The 19346-nt window shown below is 38.2% G+C and overlaps 3 protein-coding genes across 3 annotated transcripts; 2 read left to right on the top strand and 1 right to left on the bottom strand.

Moving 5' to 3' along the window:
- Nucleotides 1–2098: 2098 nt before the first annotated feature.
- Nucleotides 2099–3455, top strand: LOC137934227 (UPF0481 protein At3g47200-like). Its single transcript, XM_068778500.1, has 2 exons — nt 2099–2869; nt 2955–3455. The coding sequence occupies exons 1-2, from the start codon at nt 2099–2101 to the stop codon at nt 3453–3455; spliced, it is 1272 nt and encodes a 423-aa protein (XP_068634601.1).
- A 5555-nt stretch (nt 3456–9010) lies between these two features.
- On the top strand, nt 9011–14420 carry LOC137934108 (uncharacterized protein At1g32220, chloroplastic-like). The gene is made up of 7 exons (XM_068778339.1): nt 9011–9236; nt 10276–10378; nt 10507–10595; nt 10873–10928; nt 11473–11619; nt 13524–13649; nt 13740–14420. The coding sequence occupies exons 1-7, from the start codon at nt 9124–9126 to the stop codon at nt 14018–14020; spliced, it is 915 nt and encodes a 304-aa protein (XP_068634440.1). The 5' UTR covers nt 9011–9123; the 3' UTR covers nt 14021–14420.
- On the bottom strand, nt 14380–18947 carry LOC137934107 (uncharacterized). The gene is made up of 5 exons (XM_068778338.1): nt 18809–18947; nt 18485–18585; nt 17086–17681; nt 15376–15493; nt 14380–14753 (listed from the first exon to the last, which is right to left on the bottom strand). The coding sequence occupies exons 1-5, from the start codon at nt 18881–18883 to the stop codon at nt 14717–14719; spliced, it is 927 nt and encodes a 308-aa protein (XP_068634439.1). The 5' UTR covers nt 18884–18947; the 3' UTR covers nt 14380–14716.
- Nucleotides 18948–19346: the final 399 nt, after the last annotated feature.

Consider the following 19346-nt stretch of genomic DNA (forward strand, 5'->3'; position numbering starts at 1 on the left):
CGATGCTGACTGGGCAGGTTGCCCCGACGATCGGAAATCTACCAGTGGCTACTGCTTATTTTATGGCCCAAATCTTATCTGCTGGAGTTCAAAAAAACAGACTACTATCGCTTGGTCCAGCACGGAGGCTGAATACAAGGCCTTGGCTCATGCTACATGTGAACTAGTTTGGGTCCAATCCTTATTGTCTGAATTGGGAATCTACTTATCTCAGCCACCTACTCTCTATTGTGATAATCTGGGGGCCACCTACTTATCTGTGAATCCTGTGATGCACTCTCGCACCAAGCATGTCGACATTGATTATCATTTTGTTCGTGATCGTATTCATAACAAGACTCTCCAAGTTTCCTTCCTTTCCAGTAAAGACCAGCTCGCAGATGTTTTTACCAAGCCCCTGTCCACCACCAAATTTTGCACACTCAGATCGAGCCTCACAGTCCTGCCAGGCCTGCTGGGCTCGCCGGAGGGTATTAGCAATATGAAGACTTCCACCTCAGCAGCACTAGGCCAACTCAGCAACAGCAATAACACTCAGCTCTCCACCTCAGCAGCTCCTCCAGAAGAATCCCGAAGGTGTCAACGAGCCATGCATTCCAGAAAGTCTAGAATAATGTATCATATGTAATGTACTCCAGAAGAGTCTAGAGTACTCTCTGTATTGTATAAATACATCATCTTGTAATCAGATTCTAATGAGGGAAACAATTTTATCAATTGATCCATCGTATCTTCATCTCTTTCAACATACAGAAACTCTCATTGTTGGCCAAAGGCATGCATCTTTGTATCACAGAGTTGGCATCAAGTTCAGGGTAAAGGAGCAGTGGGATTCTATCATGGACTTCACGTTCGATAAGCGCACTGGAATTCTAAGCATGCCACCGATCGAGGTGTACCAGGACGAAGTCAGTAAGATGCTGAACATGGTAATGTATGAGTGGCTACACCCAAATTTTCCACGCCATGAAATTAGTGCCTATATAAACTTCATCGCCAGTCTCATCAAGGACAACGAGGATGCTTCGCTGCTTCAATCTGAACAAATCTTATCGACAGATCTTTTCAACGATGGAAAGGTTGTGGAGCTCCTGTACAAGCTACGTAACGATATGACGTATGTTCCTCATAGCTGGTTTGAGCAATTAAGAATCGATATGGAAGAATTTGGCCAGAAAAAGATGAGAAAGTGGAATAAGCGATTTCGTGATTGGAGAATCGACTTTAAAGTGACTTACTTCAAGAATCCATGGACTTGCACGTCTCTTCTTGCTGCTTTTGTTCTCGTAGCACTCACTGTGCTCGGTACCATCTACACTGTCATGTCGTATTATAAACCAGGAAAGTAATATAAATGAATTGTTCTATCCTACTAATGACGTCCAGGGGAGGGAGGAATCCTTCGTCCCGTTTGTGTAAACATAACATGAATTTCAACAGTATTATAAAATTCCTAAATCGTTCAACTCCACATCGCAGCCTGTATCTAACTGGACGCCCAATTCGGCTCCCGTCTTCTCGTATCCAAAACCGGTGAGAGAAATATGTTCCTTCTCAAGCTAGTACCTTTCCTCAGATTGCCGCTTAGAAGAATGGAATTGCTTTCAGCCCACAACTCCATTTGTTACCTTTGGCATGGAGAATTCATTGTATTAGGACCATTTCATGGTGGTAATTGAACCTCCGATGGAGAGCTCAGCTGTTGTCTATTGTCTAGGCAAGTAAATCAAGACAGTGAAATGGTCCAGCATGGTTAAGCAATTTCTCGGTTTACCCATTTCAAATCACAACATAAAACGTGCATGCAATCAAGTGTAGTTTCGTGTGCCATAGCACACCTAATCTATTATCAGTAGCATGTGGTGAATAGACCAATTCCTGAGCCAATTTTTTTACCCAAGACAGAGCTACGGTATCCAATTCTGGCTGTTTATAAATTGTTTTATCAAATCTCTAGAAGAATGTAGTCATGTTTCACGATTCAGTGGCTGCAATCGGATGTTTCATTTCTTGAAGTGCCACAGTCATCTGGTTGGGGAACTCATCAGCTAAGAGACGGAAGAAAAAAAGTTGCAGATTGCTACCTGCTGTCATCGAAATGGAGACGAAGAGATTATCGAAGGAAACAGAAATTTCTGTAGAAACAGCATATCACTCAGAAGAGCAGATTGCAGAAACCACTAAAGCGGATACCATTATAGACATCGAGCTGCTGGAGAAGCTTACGAGCATGTCTCAAGAGGAAGAGGCGGAAGAACGGGACGTTTGTTGTATTTACCGTGTACCCTCTTACATAAAGGACTTAGATCCCGAGGCTTACATACCCAAGTTGGTATCCTTCGGGCCTTACCACCACGGCGCACCTCATCTCATGTCGATGGAGAAACACAAGCACAAAACCCTGGCGTTTGTGTTGAAGAGATCAAAGAAATCTCTCGAAGATTATCTGAGACTGTTGAAAGCCATAACAAAGCGTTTAATGGAGTCGTACAAAGATTTAGATGACAAATGGAGAGAGCAGGATAAGTTTTTGCAATTGATGGTGCTTGATGGAGTTTTTTGGTTGGAGATGTATCGTGTATATATAGAGAAAGATCAACACCAGAAGTTTGATAATAGCGAAAATCATTCACTGTTCAGTTCCAGTGGAGCACCCTTTGCCCTCTGTAAATTGCTAAATGACATGATTTTGCTGGAAAACCAGCTACCAAATTTTCTACTGGAAAGTCTTTCTCTCCTAACAAAAGAACCTGCACAACAGTCAGAGGAGCAGGCAGTGCTGGAATTTCTGAAATTTGAAAGATGGGAAAGACAACTCCAGAAAGTCAAACCGGAAGGGCAAGAACTTGATCAGGAGCTTATCAGCAAGGTAAGATATTAAACATGAGTCTAGATTGATGTTATTCGATTCATCCCACTAATCCCTAACGGATTTCAACTGGATCCACCTCCAGGAGCCCCTACACTTCCTAGATTACCGGAGGAAGCGGATGATTGGATTCTACACTAGAGATGGCATCGTGTTCAGGAGGAAGGATAAAAGTTTTCCATTGATGGGCAGTGCGTTTTCTGAGAAAGTCGGGATCCAAAGCCACCAAAAAATCTGGGTGAATCGAACAAGTGAAATCTGGTTGCTGAATATGATGGCATTCGAGCATCAACATGGTGTAGGCTACGAAATTAGTGCCTATCTCATCTTCTTCGTCTCTCCAGGTAACGACGAGAGTGCAGTTTTCCAGCAAAAGCTACGTTACAATCTGGAGTACTTGTCGGAAATACAGGAATACTACAAGATGAAGATGAGGCCGAGCCGATTTGATCTGTTGAAAAAACAACTTCAGGAGACATACTTCAAGAGCCCATGGGATATGATCAATTTTGTTACCTCCATGGGCATCTTGAACGGTCTCACCGCAATCGCCACCCTCTACACAATTCTTGCTTACTACAATTGATGGTATCTTATTTCTTCCACCCATTGACGTTTCCTCTTAATTTTGGTGATTTACTTCTCTATTCTTGTAGTTTATTATTTCATAATTTTGCTACGGAAATTTTGACTTTTTGTCTAGTGAAAAACAAACTTAGATGGGGAGGAAATGAATAGGTTTATTAAATACTATTTTTTTTGTTTTCTTTTATTCTTTAATCCTATCTGATCTATAAATGTCTCTATGTGATTCAAGTCCACACGTAAATACTCAAAGTACACATAGAAGCAAACACATAATGAACACACCTGATCTATAATGGTTCACAATCCTCTCGATGGATTGTTAATCGATTTTCAATGTATTTTGCACCTTGGAGTTCCACTATGTTAAGGTTGTTAGGCGGCTCTTATTTCAAATTGCCTCCAGGTTAATTACAACTGTTTCCCATACAAGGACTTATACCACTCAATTGATCGCAACAACCAATTTATAATGTATACCTTAAAATAGATTTATAACAACATATCAGACACAAAGTTTAGACCTACAAAAAGGGATTTTCCAGTAGCTTAGTAGGCTATAAAAGCTTAAACACACATAAATATTGACATTAGTTCACTAGGCACAACTATCTACACCTGCATGGGATTTTCAACACCATTTGCCTATATAAGGTCTTTCGGCTCACACAAGGAAATATAGCTTTTCCGCCTTAACTCGTCATCTTCATGTACTTTTCTCAACCAATTAATTAGATGAGGATGGTCTTGCTTACTCTAGGTTTCACAAGTGCTTGCAAGGGTTGGTTGCATGCTTACACTTCGGCACATACAAAAGCCTCCTCAATTAGGATGATTTTACGATATAAGTATGTATATAAATACAAGTCCTAAATACCTATTTAAGGTAATAGTAGCTCAAAGAGTCCTTAATGACTTGATTTCAAAATATAAGACCATGGTAATCTCATGTTAGTTTTAAAATTAGGGGAAATACATCAAATAGATAAATTAAATAAATCATTTCAAAATATAGCTCACAAGTAGTAATCTGAACCTTGATGAATAATTTCAAAGTGTAATAACTTTAGTTAAGTGTACTCGACTACATAAAATCAATAGATACTAAGATTTCTGACAATTTCCCTCCAAAATTTAACACTCTACAAAAACCCTTTCAAAAGCCCTGTATGCTTGAAAGTGTAATAGAGGACACAAGGATGATGGGAAGTTGACCTGCAGATACTCCTATGGATACTAAAGTAAAACTATGTGCAAGCACTGGAGAAGATGTTGATATATGTAAATATCAGAGGTTTGGGGAAAAGCTTATTTACCTAATGGTGGCCAAACCAGATATATCATATGCAGTAAGTGTGGTGAATCAGTATAAGCACACACCACAACTTACCCATTGGCAATCCTTGGAGATGATACTAAGATATTTAAAAGAAGCTCCAAGAAAAGGGTTTCTTTATAAGAATCATGACCATTATAACATAGAAGGTTTCTTAGATATAGATTTGGCTGGATCACTTGATGACAAGAAGTCCACTTCAGGGTATTATACCTTAGTTGAAGGCAAGCTGGTTACATGGAGAAACAAAAAACAGAGTGTTGTTGCAAGGTCCAATACAGAGGCAAAGTACAAAGCTATGACCCTCACAGTCACTAAGTTCTATGGATCAAATCCCTTCTTACTGAATTGAGATTCTATAAAGGAGCTTATATGAAATTATATTGTGACAACCAGGCAACCATTCATATCCCTTCAAATTTTGTTTTCCATGAGAAGACAAAACACATTGAGGTATACTGTCATTTTATACAGGAGAAATTTTAGGCTGGTATCTTATCTCTCAATCATGTTTCATCACAAGGGCAAGTGGCAGACATTCGTACATAACCAGTCGCATTCAAAATCTTAACCTCTATATACGACAAGCTAGGTATCTACGATGTTTCTCCCCACCAACTTCAGGGGGAGTGTTGGAAGACACCTCAGGTGTCATTAAGGTAATAACCTTCCCCACGTCAAGGAGGCGGCACAAAGAATAATTAAATGTTCTTCTCATAATGATGGCACAAGGGTGTAATTGAAGAACATGGTGTATGTCTACTTATGTTTTTTTTTCTTTTGAGGGTGATGGAACCTTCTCTAATAACGTGAGAGGGAGTACCATTTACTATAGATACGATATGTTGTTCAGATGGTTTCATCATTTAAACATGATGATTGTCAAAGGTCATATAATCAATAGCACTAGAATCAATTATCCATTCACTATTTCTACTAGGAGCGGAAGTATTAAGAACCTTACCAGATGTAACAATTAAAGTTGATGCATCCTCAGTCATGTGAGAGGTGGAGGGTTCTGCTACTGCAACGGAAGCATGATTATTTGGTTTAGAGTTTCGTTTGCGAAGTGCTTTGGTAAGATCCCACCATTCTGGATACCCAAGAAGTTCATAGCTTCTTGACTTTGTATGTCCAGTCTCACCAAAGTGAGTACAAATATGCTCTGATTTTGCTGCTCCAATCTCAGAGCTACGATTCTGAGATCCTGATGCCAAATTTTGATCACTGGTAGGACCAGTTAGTCGAGTTGTTTTAAGCTTAGCTCATCATGCCACCATTGTAAATGACTCAACACGATCAACTTCACCATTTAAAGTGGTTCTACGAACGGAGTCACAACGTACTTAAGCATAGGCTTCTTCAAGATCTAATATCGGGTCCTTTCTGAGAATTTCACCTTGGATTTGTTCGAATTTTGCATCTAATCCGTTTAAGAAAATGTGTACATGCAATCTTTCAACGGATTTTCTATAGGCAATAACATTATCAGGATATTTCATTAGAATTCTATCACGATGATCAAGTTCTTGGAAAATTTCCACAAGATCACCATAATACGTTAACAGAGGGCGACCAGTTTGTTTGGTGGAGAAAGTTCTCTGATTTAATGAAAAAATTTGTGATTCATCTGACCCATCGTAGAAAGTTTTGGCTAGAGCATTCTACATTTCACATGCGGTGCGTAGCCGAATATATCACTTCATAATATATGATGACATAGAGGTTATCAACCACCCCTTGACCTTTTGATTTTTGGTATACCACTTCATATAGGATGCATCAGTATCTTGTGGGAGTGATGTTTTCGCTATAATATATTCGAGCTTCTCACGTCCTACAATTTACATCTCCATGATTTGGAACCATACATCGTAGTTTACTTTTGTAAGAATGACACTGGTTATAAACCAGAGTTTTTAGATTGAACATGAATAATCGGTGTTAATTCCTTCGACATGATGCAAGAAGATCGATGGTGATCAGGATAAAATAAACACCCACCTGGTTCAATCCGTTCCACTTCTTGCCACTAGGTTGACTCGATTTGGGTCTCTGATTCTAGTCCAGTCTGAGAACTTGGTCCGGTCTGCTTCTTGTTTCTAGGTTGACCCGGTTTGGGCCGTGATCGTGGTCCAGTCCGAGTCCGGGTCCCGGTCCAAGTCACTGGTAGAATGAAAAAATTCACAGGACCTAAGTTTAAGGAAAGAGATTAATTTTTTTTTGTACCAATGTCTTCTTTGTTCACGGCGACGGCAGTGCATCTTCTTCTTTGCTAGGCTGGTAGTGCGATCGTTGGCGACGTTCAAAAATTTTGATGTTTTTTTTTCATACCAACATCGTCTTCGTTCACGGCGCTTACAATGTGTCTCCTTCTTCGTCGGGATGATGGTGTAGTTTGTTGGAAAGCCGAGTAGTGGCTATGCTGCTGGTGTAGTTTGTTGGAAAGTTGAGCGATGGCTCGGCTGCGGTTGTCAACGGCATTCATAAGTTTCGCCGGAGTGGGTGACAACATCAGTGAAGGAGATGAATGGAGAGCACTACTGAACAGTGTTGTTCACAACAACTACAGAGTAGACCTGCTCTATTTTTTTCAACGACTTGAGATTAATGCAGGACAGAGCTGCTACTCTGTTCTTCAGCAACGGGAAGGGACTAGGATTAATACAGGACAAAGTTGTTGCTCTGTTCTTTGGCGACGGGAAGGGACTGAGATTGATACGGGACAAAGCTGTTGCTCTATTTTTCGACGACGGAAAGGAGAAGGAGAAGGATTCTCCTACTCTGATACCAACTCAAAAATAAGATTTCAATTTTCGTTGTATTGCTATTCACATCGTCTAGCTTAAATAGCCGTTTTACAAATTGTATACATGGAATAATTGAAAGAGATTACAATGATTACACAATTTCAAGGATTGCAAGATATTAATCTCTAAGGAAAAGATAACCTGTATAAGGGAAGAAATCACAACAAGACCTACATCTTTGTTTCATAGAGCTGGCATCAAGTTCAGGAAAAAAGTAGTGGGATTCTATCATGGACTTCACGTTCGATAAGCGCAATGGAATTCTAAGCGTACCACCGATTGAGGTGTATCAAGACGAAGTAAGTAAGACGTTGAACATGGTAGTGTATAAGTGGCTACACCCACGCCACGAAATTAGTGCCTACATATACTTCATCGCTAGTTTCGTCAAGGCCAAAGAGGATGTTTCGTTGTTTCAATCTGCACAAGTCTTATCAACATATGTTTCCAACGATGGAAAGGTCGTGGAGCTCCTGCAAAAGCTACGTAACGATATGATGTACATTCCTCATAGCTGGTTTGAGCAATTAAGAATCAACATGGAAGAATTTGGCCAAAAAAAATGAGGAAGTGGAATAGGCGATTTCGTGGTTGGAGAATTGACTTTAAAGTGACCTACTTCAAGAATCCATGGACTTGCACGTCTCTTCTTGCTGCTTTTGTTCTCGTAGCACTCATTGTGCTCGGTACCATCTACACTCTCATGTCGTATTATAAACCTAGAAAGTAATGAAAAGGAATTGTTTTATCCTATTAATGACGTCAAGGGGAGGGAGGAATCCTTTGTCCCCCTCGTGTAAACATAAAATGAATTTCAACAGTATTATGAAATTCCTAATTCGTTCAAGAGTTCAACTCCACTATCTCTGTACCGAAGGGATTATTCAAAAGTTCAATTGCCCACTATCCTTACATATAAGGGAATAATAGATTAGACCTAAAAAAGTGGTAAACCGCTAACAAATAAATAGAAGAGGCAAGTTCATAACTTGGAGGATCAACTTTAAACTAACATACTTCAAGAATCCATGGAGTTTCAAAAAATGAATCATCTACATATACCCATAATACTAAATATATATAATAGTAAAATTAAATATTTATATAATCATAATTTTAAATATGAATTTATTTTTTTAATTTCTTGTAGTGAAACGTTATTGAAAGCAAGAAAATCAAATAAAAAAGCTCAAATGATTGTAAAAAAAAACATTAAACGGTTACTTTTAAGCCATTAGCTAACTTATCTTATTTTAATATATATATATATATATATATATATATATATATATATATATATATTTTATACTTTGGTTTTTGTCATTATATTTTTCTAAAAAAAATATGTATCGAAAGGGTATTTCGTTGGTTTTAATTATGCATAAGAGGCGTTCGTGAATCGTTAGCAAACCTCCGGCTAAACGACGCGAGCGTCTTCTTTTGCTCCAGACTCTGGTTAATTGCTGGCATTTCTCTCTCCTCGTTTTCAGGGAGGTTTCTCTCTTACTCTCAAGGCGACAAAAATGGCGTCCTTCTCTGCATTCGCGCCAGTCTCTTCACCCTCTTTTCCTTCACATCGCAGCCTGTATCTAACTCGCCGCCCAATTCGGCTCCCGTCTTCTCGTATCCAAAACCGGTGAGAGAAATATGTTCCTTCTCAAGCTAGTACCATTCCTCTGACAGACCTGTTCGATTTATCTCTCTTTTTTTTTTTTTTTGTTCTGAGCGTTGAACTAGTGGGCGTATTGATGATGGTATAACTGTAAGTCCTGGCTTGGGTTAGGAATTCTTGAAGAGAGTAGTTTAATTTAATTGAGTGCTTTAAACTCATTAGAGACAGTAGAGGAGTCCAAATTGTTTGACGCTTAGAAGAATGGAATTGCTCTCAGCCCACGACTCCATTTGTTACCTTTGGCATGGAGAATTCATTGTATTAGGACCATTTCATGGTGGTAATTGATGTTGGAATGACTTGTCTTTAATATGCATGCTGCGCCTTCACTAACAGACCGGTCATTTGGCGCAATGGTAAGTAACATGGTATTAGAGCAGGTGGTCTCAAGTTCAAGTCCCGCTCCCCCTGTTTGTTTCGTCCCCGCATAGGTGGGACTTTATCTTTGGCCGTCCCCGTATAGGTGGGATTGTGCATTTGCATTTGTACACGGGTGTTCCCCGTGCGGGGGAGTGTTGGAATGACTTGTCTTTAATATGCATGTTGCGTCTTCGCTAACAGACCGGTCTTTTGGCGCAATGGTAAGTAACAATTGAACCTCCGATGGAGAGCTCAGCTGTTGTCTATTGTCTAGGCAAGTAAAACAAGACAGTGAAATGGTCCATAATGATGCATTATGGTTAAGCAATCTCACCTGTCCATGATTCCTGCTGTCTGATCAATGTCATAAGGTCAAGCTGTTCAAAGGTTCATTGGATTGCACATCAATATAGAATCTTGAGTGATTTCTATTCACAAACCAACACGTCAGTTGGGCAATCTCTTACAGGACATGCAATTTATACAGACCCATAGTTGAGTCCTAAAGGCAAGAGAGATGTATGATATGCTATAACTGAAGCTCTTTGGTTGCGAGAACGGTGTAGTTACTGACATTTATTAATGTGTTTGAAAAGGGTTACCGACACTTATTATGCTTATAACAAGTTTTCCTTGCTTACAGCTTGAGCAGGATGAATCTCAGATGCAACTATTCTGGTGCAAACATACAAGAGGAGTATGCTCGTGATGCAATAGACGTGTCAGCTGAAGTGAAAACTGAAAGGGTCCGTCTTTACATAAATATAAAATAGTCTCACATAAATCCAGGATTTTCTCTTCCATTTTGACAGTGTTTTTTGGTATCACATGAACGGTAAATTATAAAATTTGACTATATTATTCTCTGTGGTAGGTTGTAGTCTTGGGAGGCAATGGTTTTGTTGGTTCAGCAATATGCAGAGCTGCTGTGTCCAAAGGCATAGAAGCAGTCAGCCTAAGCAGGTGCATTCAAAAACTCTACATGGATCTATTTGTCAAGAGTGAATACCCATGTTTCACAAGACCAGCCACATTCTGAATATTGTTAAGTTCCTGTGGCCATGGCCTGTGTTCTTGATTAACCTGCAAACTGAAGGTTGGATCACAAAATTTTCTGCATAAATAAATGGCACTCTTGCTTTCTGCAGTTCAGATGGGTTTCTTGTTGATTATAAGGCATCTTATTTCTTGCCCTCTAGTTATAAAAAAATCAGAATCTTAATGTTGAAAATGGTTTCAGGTCAGGCCGTCCTTCGTACTCCGATTCGTGGGTCGACCAGGTCACATGGGTGACAGGCACGATCTGTTCTTCTATTTCCAGATCCTATTTGGAGGCATCAAGTTCTTTTATGCTTTTGGAGTTCTGCAGTTTCATTTTTTTGGGGCTCCATAAATGCTTATATTGGCTCTCCCTGAACAATGTGCAAAGGGATCATTATTTAAACATTAAAATTTTAAAAACTCTTAAAAATGGTGTTCAGGGATCTGTTGATATGCCATTAAATATAATTTTGTAGTCTCAAGTAACTTGTTGTTGATAAGGCTAAGTTATAACCAGAATGTTGATGGTCAAAGGAGCAACTAATTTTGAGTATGGTATGGTTTCCCCAGAATGCATTTGTGTCATCTTGGTTAAGAGCCTTTTTTAGTTGAATTGTCACTTTCATGCAATTCCTTTGTCAATGTATGCAACTTATTCTTTTTTTTTTTGGTAAAGCATTGACAATTTGTCGGATTTGATGCTTTTAAGAGTGACAATGTAGTTCGTCAACCCTACCATCTTGTCACTATAGTCATGCATGACTATGTTATACTCTGACTTTGCCTTTATTATCTACAGGTGATGTTTCCTACGCAAGTTGGGATGAAATACTTGTTGGGGCTACTGCTGTAGTTTCAACTATTGGGGGTTTTGGTACAGATGAGCAGATGAAGAGGATAAATGGTGAAGCCAATATCACAGCAGTGAATGCAGCAAAGGATTATGGTAATTGATTCCTCAGATCAACTTTTGAAGCAATGAGGAAAGATCCACATAACGCTTGAGAATTTTTGCAATTGCAAGCAAACCCTACATTATGTCTGTGGGTTATTATGAAAGAAGAATAAATTCTAAGTTTCTAAGATTCATTGAAAGTGTATTGGGGTATTGAAATGCATTTATGAACCCTTAAAAAACTATAAAGCTAGTATGCTAGGAGGAAAATTTAACTTTTCTATTCAGAGGAATTAGGTTTTGGTACTGGTTGCATTGGTGGGTTATGGGCTCACAGTGAACCATAAAATTGTGTCACCAGCTTTTATGAATTCATATGAAAAAAGGCCTATTAAATATATTGAATCTTAAAAGTAACAAACTAGTATGACTAATTCAATAATGGAAGGAAACAAATTTATAATAGTCCTAAAATAAATTATAATTTCAATTGCTTGCACGTGCTGGTCATGAGCTCAGAATGATCCTTTAAGATTGTGTAGCAACAACTTGCATGGGTCTACATGATGGGAACTGCCATGGGCACTTCCTAGTTTTGGATCTTTCCTAAATATGTCACTTTTGCCTTGTATTTATTATGTATTCTGATGTGTGGATACTCACAGCCACATTTTCCATGTTTGTGACATGTTGTATAGGTTTTCCCGAACTAACATGTTAGTTTCTCTTTGACCAAATCATAGATATTTTATCAATTCTGCCTTGCCAATCTTTTCTACTTGACTGTCCACTGGAAATCTCACATAGACATAGATATCAAAAAGTCGTTTCTTTTGCATGTCAGGTCTCTTTGACATACACGAATTATCAAAGTTTTGCTTCTGTCTTATTGAGTCTCCACATGAAGTCTCAAGTTGATGTAGAGTTACAGGAAAAGAGTTTTAATAATGCTACGGCCTTTATTGATTTGGAGAAAGTTTTTGGTATGAGTACCTGGAAACTGGAGTTGATGGGCTTCAGAATTGTCCAGAAACATTGTGCTGATATCATTCTAGATATGTGGGAATCTACCAGAACAAGAGAAAACTGGGTGAATTTTCTTACCATTGGTTTACACCAAGAGTCAGCCTTCTTTGCTATAAGTTGCTTGTGAACACTATAGTGTGAATTGACAGCTTTAGAGAAGGGTTAACATAAAAATAGAATATTGAGCCAGGTCTAAAAAAGAATTCAAAATTATTCTATCTGGTGTTCACCATATAAGCTGCAAAACTAATGGACAAATTCATGAAAATATGACTTGCAGGTTTAAGTTCAAGCTAAACCCAGTGGATTGGACCTTTAGCTCAATGACCACATGGGAGGATTTCTAGCATAAGGTCCTAGGATCATTTTGTTTGTCCTGGGGAGAGCATTGAGCGGAAGAAGTTACTAAGTGAGGCTCAACTAGGATCTACAAGTACAACATGCAGTGAGATACAAGGAAAATACTGAGGAAAATGAGAAAACAGAGCAAGGATATAAAACAGCAAGATTGAAAATAAAACATGAGTCACAGATGAAAGAAGCTTCTGATAGCGAGATGCTAGTGGGAAAAGAATCCATGTTGTCAACATAGTCAGAAAAGGGTTTTGATGACATTGATGATGATACATAAGGAGTTCCACTCAAATACACACATGCTTATGGTTCAAGGTGTCTCATTCATAGATCAAGGCATTGTATCAAACTAAACAAATTTACCAAGTATGGAACTGTGTTTCTCAAACTCTTGTATAAGACTAATGGCCTTATGATCAAATAAGTTTCGTGTGGTCAATGCTGTTGTATTTCACAATATATTTGCCTCGGTAGCTACCCATAATGCATGATTTGGACCTCTAGTGTATGCTTGGTCACAGCTTGATTTTCACTATCAAGACATGGATCCTTAACACAACTGCTTTGATCTACAGGAGTGCCAAAGTTCATTTTGATATCTGTTCATGATTACAATCTCCCATCATTTCTTCTTTCTTCTGGATACTTCACTGGAAAGAGACAAGCAGAATCAGAGGTTCTCTCAAAATACCCAAATTCAGGTTCTGTTATTTTCACATCCTTCGTGCATTCTGATTTTCCACAATCATAATCACCATAAAAAGTAAACCTAACATAATCTAACCTGTCAGGTGTTGTACTGAGGCCTGGTTTTATTTATGGCAAAAGAAGAGTAAACGGGTTGGAAGTACCCCTTGATCTGGTTGGGGAGCCATTGGATAAATTTCTCAAAGCAGCAGAAAATCTTATCAGACCTTTGAAATCCCTCCCTGCATCTGATGTTCTCTTGGCACCGCCTGTGAGTGTTGATGATGTTGCATGGGCGACCATTAATGCAGTCTTGGATGAGGATGTCTTTGGTGTTTTCACAATTGAGCAAATTAAGGAAGCTGCAGCTAAAGTTAGGGTATAAAGCAGTGCTACTGTTTGAGGTCAATCGTTTAATGCGGATTACAGAAGATTTAGGATTCCCATTACTTGGTGCACATCAGCCATGAACCATATAACTTGTTTTGTGAAGTTCATGTAAAGCACTTGTAACTTCCAGTGCTTAGCCATTATATTTTAAAGTTTTGGTTATTTTGTCACCTAATGGAGGTGCCAAAACATTTAACCCTGTCCATTATCTTCATGAGCATTCCAGTGGCATATTGGCTTCTCCTGTCAGGTTGATTCGTGTGAAACTGAGTGCAGAAAAGTAAGACTTTCCCGTGAAAAAGAGCCAAACCAGGTTGTACCTTTTACGTGCTTAATACAAATTCCTATATTTAATTGCAGGAAAAGTCTATATTTTCATTCTTTAGAGGTTCTTGTGGACTTTCTCAGAAAGAAAGAAAAAAATTCCACTGAAGTTTATGTGAACTGGCCAAGTCAAAAGCAAACCCAAGTCGTACAAAAACTTTTTGATTCTTTTTCTTTTGTTTATTTGATTCTAACATAAGTAGTAGCTTCATGTGCAAGTCATAGGAACACCTTGTAGAACACGTTAACCAAAATGCTAAGCTTGGTTACATTCAGAAGAATCTACTACTGTGACCGTTGGATGATCTCTTCTTTCCTTGTTAAACCCAAAGCATAGACAAGAAAAGTGCAGCAACGTAGCCATGAGCTACTTGCCTCTTGGAATCGACTGTTCCACAAGATACCTGCACAAAAGATGGACTATGAGAGATGTTCGAGTAACAAATAAAAATATACCAGCTACCACAATTTGGCATTCTTGCTCAAATACTTCTTTGATGCCTAAAGAACATGGCCGCATAACTAGAATTAAGTACAACAAGAGTGCTGTCTGTAAACATTCCACTCCTAACTAGTGTGGAGAACGCTAAGCAAGTTAACTACAAGTAGAACAGATTTGTCAGATTGACACACAGGAACTAGCATAGAAAATAAAAGAATGAAAGATTTGGCCCATTGCAGATGAGAAGAATTATCTTCTCATGACGACAAGATAACAATGATAGATGCCGAGTTAACTGTCAAAGTCAGAAATCTCATCACAAATGAGGAAGAAATGATGAGACTCATGGATCATTGTCATTGTCAAGATTTTCAGAACATAACAAGACACTTGTTAGAAGTAGATACGTACATAGAAATATAAGAAACAATGACACTGTGAGACAAATAAACATCTTCTTTTTTAAAAAAAACATGAGACAAATAAACATCAATAGCTCAGCAGCAGTGTAACATGGATATAATGCCAACAACTAACATCACCCATCTACGCAAGATGTGATTTCAAAGAACATAATGACTTACTTGCCAGTGTAGAAGCCTGCTGAGTACCAGGCACTCAGAACTTCAGTCAAGTCAGTACTCGAGGGAGTATTTTGTAACATCTCACCTTCTGGTCTATCATCTGAACTCCCTTGCTTTCCTGAAATTTAAGAAATCAAACTTATTATTTGTACCTCATAAATTCCAAGGAAAGAATTGCAAGTATAATCTTCCATAAACAATCTTTCTTCACCATAAAAAAACAAAAGTAAAACAAAATAAAGGAAAGATGTATGCATAACATTTTTGTCAAGGCATGGTGAAAAATCCCACATATTTGCCAAGCATGACAAGAAGAAAATAAGCTGGTGTCGTTGTTCATAGCTCAACATGACATCAACCTAGTATAGTATTTTCACTTCATAAAGCAGAGAATTGATTGCCATCCTAAAATTAAGCAAGGAACTACCCATTGCATGAAAACAAAAGTAAACAAACACAAATAGGTTACACATCTAAACTTATCTCAATCAAATTAACAAAAAACTATGTCCGCATCTCCCTGAGCAATCTCCTTCAATCAAATATATATGACCCACATTACTTGATCCAATCACACAAACAAGTTTCTTGGTGAATTAAGGAACATTGTAGAGAATATTTCTTTTGTCAAAGGGAACCTAACATTAAAAACTAGGTCTTTTTTTCCTTTCAGGAAAACACTTCCCATTTAATGTTTCCCACATTTATAGGCAACTTATATGTATCATAATCAAACTAAGCAATAGAAATTGCAATATATAAGTGTTAGATACCGCCCACAACAAAAATATGACAAGTCAGTGTAAAAAAATGCTGCACCAACAACTACAACTACAACAACAATGAGTAAGACAAAAGTTGACTAGAGAAGTCACGAAGAATAATTTTAAATATCAACCCTGTGGTATGATAAAGAGGTGCATGGGCTGGTCCTATGACCACAGACTCAAAATTTTATAATGTGCCCTCTGACATAATAAAACATGTCACGCCCATTTATTTTTTTGTTCAACAAATGTAATGTGGAGAAACCAACCGAAGCTTACTAGGAAACACTTGATAGATGCCAGCCGCACAAGAAAAAGAAGAAATGAAGCCCAAACACACATTTTCTGCAATATTTCTTTTCTTTAATGTTTCTGTTATTTTCGCATTTAAGGGAGTAGGACATTTTTAGCCTTCATAGGTTATAACCACTAGGGCTACTTTGGTCTTTTTGAAGATATTTTGTTTTAAGCATCAATTTAGGCCTGAAATTGGAGCAACCAATGCAGAAAAAAAAAACTCTTGCAACACTATTGCCTTTTTCCTATTCTCTGAAACCATTTCTGCCCTTTAGGTTCTCAAAAAGGAAACCCTCAATTTCTCAACTATTTGGTGTGCCAAATAGTATCAAAGCAGAATTTTCCCCACAATGGCTGCTGATCAGTGTGAAGAGAGATGTTGGATGCCCTCCAAAGAAGTTACCACTTTTCAATTTGAGATCAAAATAGTGCCTACAATGATTTTTAGAGAAAGGATACTTCTGCACACGTTTCTATTGTAATCCAAACCAAGGTTTTTGAATCACTATAAATCATTTGAGAGATTCAGGTTCCTTATCATTTTGGTATACACTCAAGAGCAAATTGCAGCAAATAACATAGAAAACATGATAGGTAGAAAAAGCAATGAAACAACAAATCAACAAGAAAAAATGCATCAGCTCACCTTCACGACTAGCAGAAGACACTGATGCTTTCATCTTCACAGAAGAAAATGCTTTATCAGCTGCACCCATTGCCATTTTGGCAATGTTGTCATCAGCCGGAGAGACAACTCTAGCAGAGTCTACTTCGACACAACGACCACCAAGGACACATGGAGGAACCCACGAAGGAGTCCCTAAACAAGGACAAGGATTATAGTTGTAAGAAGGGAAATAACTCGTATATGAGGCATCATGTGTCAGAACTTCATTTCCTTGATAGGTAGATGATTGAGCCCATGGTACAGAAGAGGTAGAATCTTCAGGATAGGTATGATAGTTTCCTGAACTTGCTTGCTGAAGTAGCATAAGAACCTTTTGCCTCTGTTCCTCGAGTTCATTGTATTGTTTAAGAAGTTGAATATACTCCAAAGTGTTTGAATTTGAGCTGCCCAACTTCTCTTGCACAGGAACACCAGAAAACTTGGTGTCAGTTTCTCTGAGATGTAGTCTGGCACCCTCATGATCTCCTTGAACCAGCAGATGTTCAGTAGCTGCTGGCTCGCATGTTTCAGTTGTGTTGTTTGGTACACAACTACTAATAGCATCAGCACCCATACTGCATGAAATTATAGGAAAGAGAGAGAGAGGCAAATAAAGAAAGTTAGTAGAGACCAATATAAACTAAAGGTTGGTAATACAGTAATAATAATGAAGGCCCCGTGTATGCTTAACAGCCGTCCTGTTGATAAGTGCATGCAAACCCCAATTATGGATAGAATATTTTCCAACTCCTTCACTGTTTTGGTTCTGGAATTCTACTCACAGATTGCAAATAGACAACTCATAAAGCCCAAGGAGAAATCAGAAACATACCAAGCTTTATTCTGTGCTTACATAAAAAATTGTAATATTTGATATTCTTGGAACTTGTGACTATGGGCACATAGTTTTAATATCAAGAGGCTTAGTTGAAATTGCAGAAATGAAAAACCTAGAACATTTAAAAAGTTGAGAATAGCATGCATATATTCATTAACAAAAAATATCGATAACATTTGTTTCAATGCTTCAGATTGGTTTGAGAAAATGAATGGCCGCGGCTTAAGAAAACAATTATCAAAGTACAAAGGTGTAAAACTGTTCTTTAAATGCTAGCAGAGAAGTAAAACTGTAAGCAGATAAACATTTCTCCAAGACAACCTTAGTAAAATAAATGGAAATGGTCCCTACTAAATTGCATGCTTGCAGTTGGTTTACCAGTTAAAATCAGAGGCCAAAAGATACAATAATGTCCATTTTGGGTATTGCATTATGCAAAATGTTGGGGCAGTCAGTACAGTATCACTTATGCTTTATTATAGAAAAGGTATACAGGCTACTGTACATGCTTCTGCAGTTAGACTTTATTCCCATACCAACCTTATAACCTCGTCCACTGCACCAGCTTCATCTCTTTCATTGTCATGTCTAGTTTTTCTATCTTTAGAGAGATCACCTTGATAATTTTTATGATGCATCGCCTGGAAAAAGATGCAAGACAATGTTTTTGTGGTCTTAGTAACAAAAGGAGGAAACAAAATAAAGAGAAGCAGTGTAGTACCCTTCGTTAAATTTTTACCGGAACATCTCCGTTGAAGATGTAGGCATAACGAAACATCAAGATTTTCCCGGAGAAGAAATTAAAACGAACCGGGCTTCCCATCCAATATTATCAGAGCTCGGGAGGATAGAAAACGAGAATACCTTGTATTTAGCCATCGCTTGATCAAAGGCGTTGATGAGAGCGGAATCGTCCCAGATCTCAGACTCCTTTCCCATGCTCGCTGGAATATTTTCCCGCCAGCAAGCTTCTGAAAAACCGAGAGCGCCAGAGATTTGAGAAAGTGGCTTCCGTTGGCCGCCGCCACTTAAAGCCCTTAAAATCGGTCTCGCACGTGTGCAGCTGTTCTAAAAAAAATATTTCTTACAAAAAGAAAGCTCATTGCATTCCCTGAGTGCGCATCATATGGGGTGTTAACTATGTGTATTATTATGAGGATTTAGGGTTTAAGGTTGAGGTTGATGGTTTAGGAGTTCAAGATTTAAAATTTAGGGTTTAGGGTTTAAGGTTTAGGATTTAAACTTAATGTAAGCTATTTAAATTCTATTTAGGGTATTCTATTATTAAAATTGAGAAAATTAATTCCATTTCTCATTAGCTACATTGGACCTAATTCTTTTCCACTATTTAACAATTATGAAATTATAATATTAATTAATAGAATACAATCAAATTGTGGAC

The sequence above is a fragment of the Aristolochia californica genome, unplaced genomic scaffold, assembly GCF_029961685.1.
Source record: "Aristolochia californica isolate CCGP_79_NKW_82.1479 unplaced genomic scaffold, dmAriCali1.0.hap1 SCAF_6, whole genome shotgun sequence".
NCBI classification, from domain to species: Eukaryota; Viridiplantae; Streptophyta; class Magnoliopsida; order Piperales; family Aristolochiaceae; genus Aristolochia; species Aristolochia californica.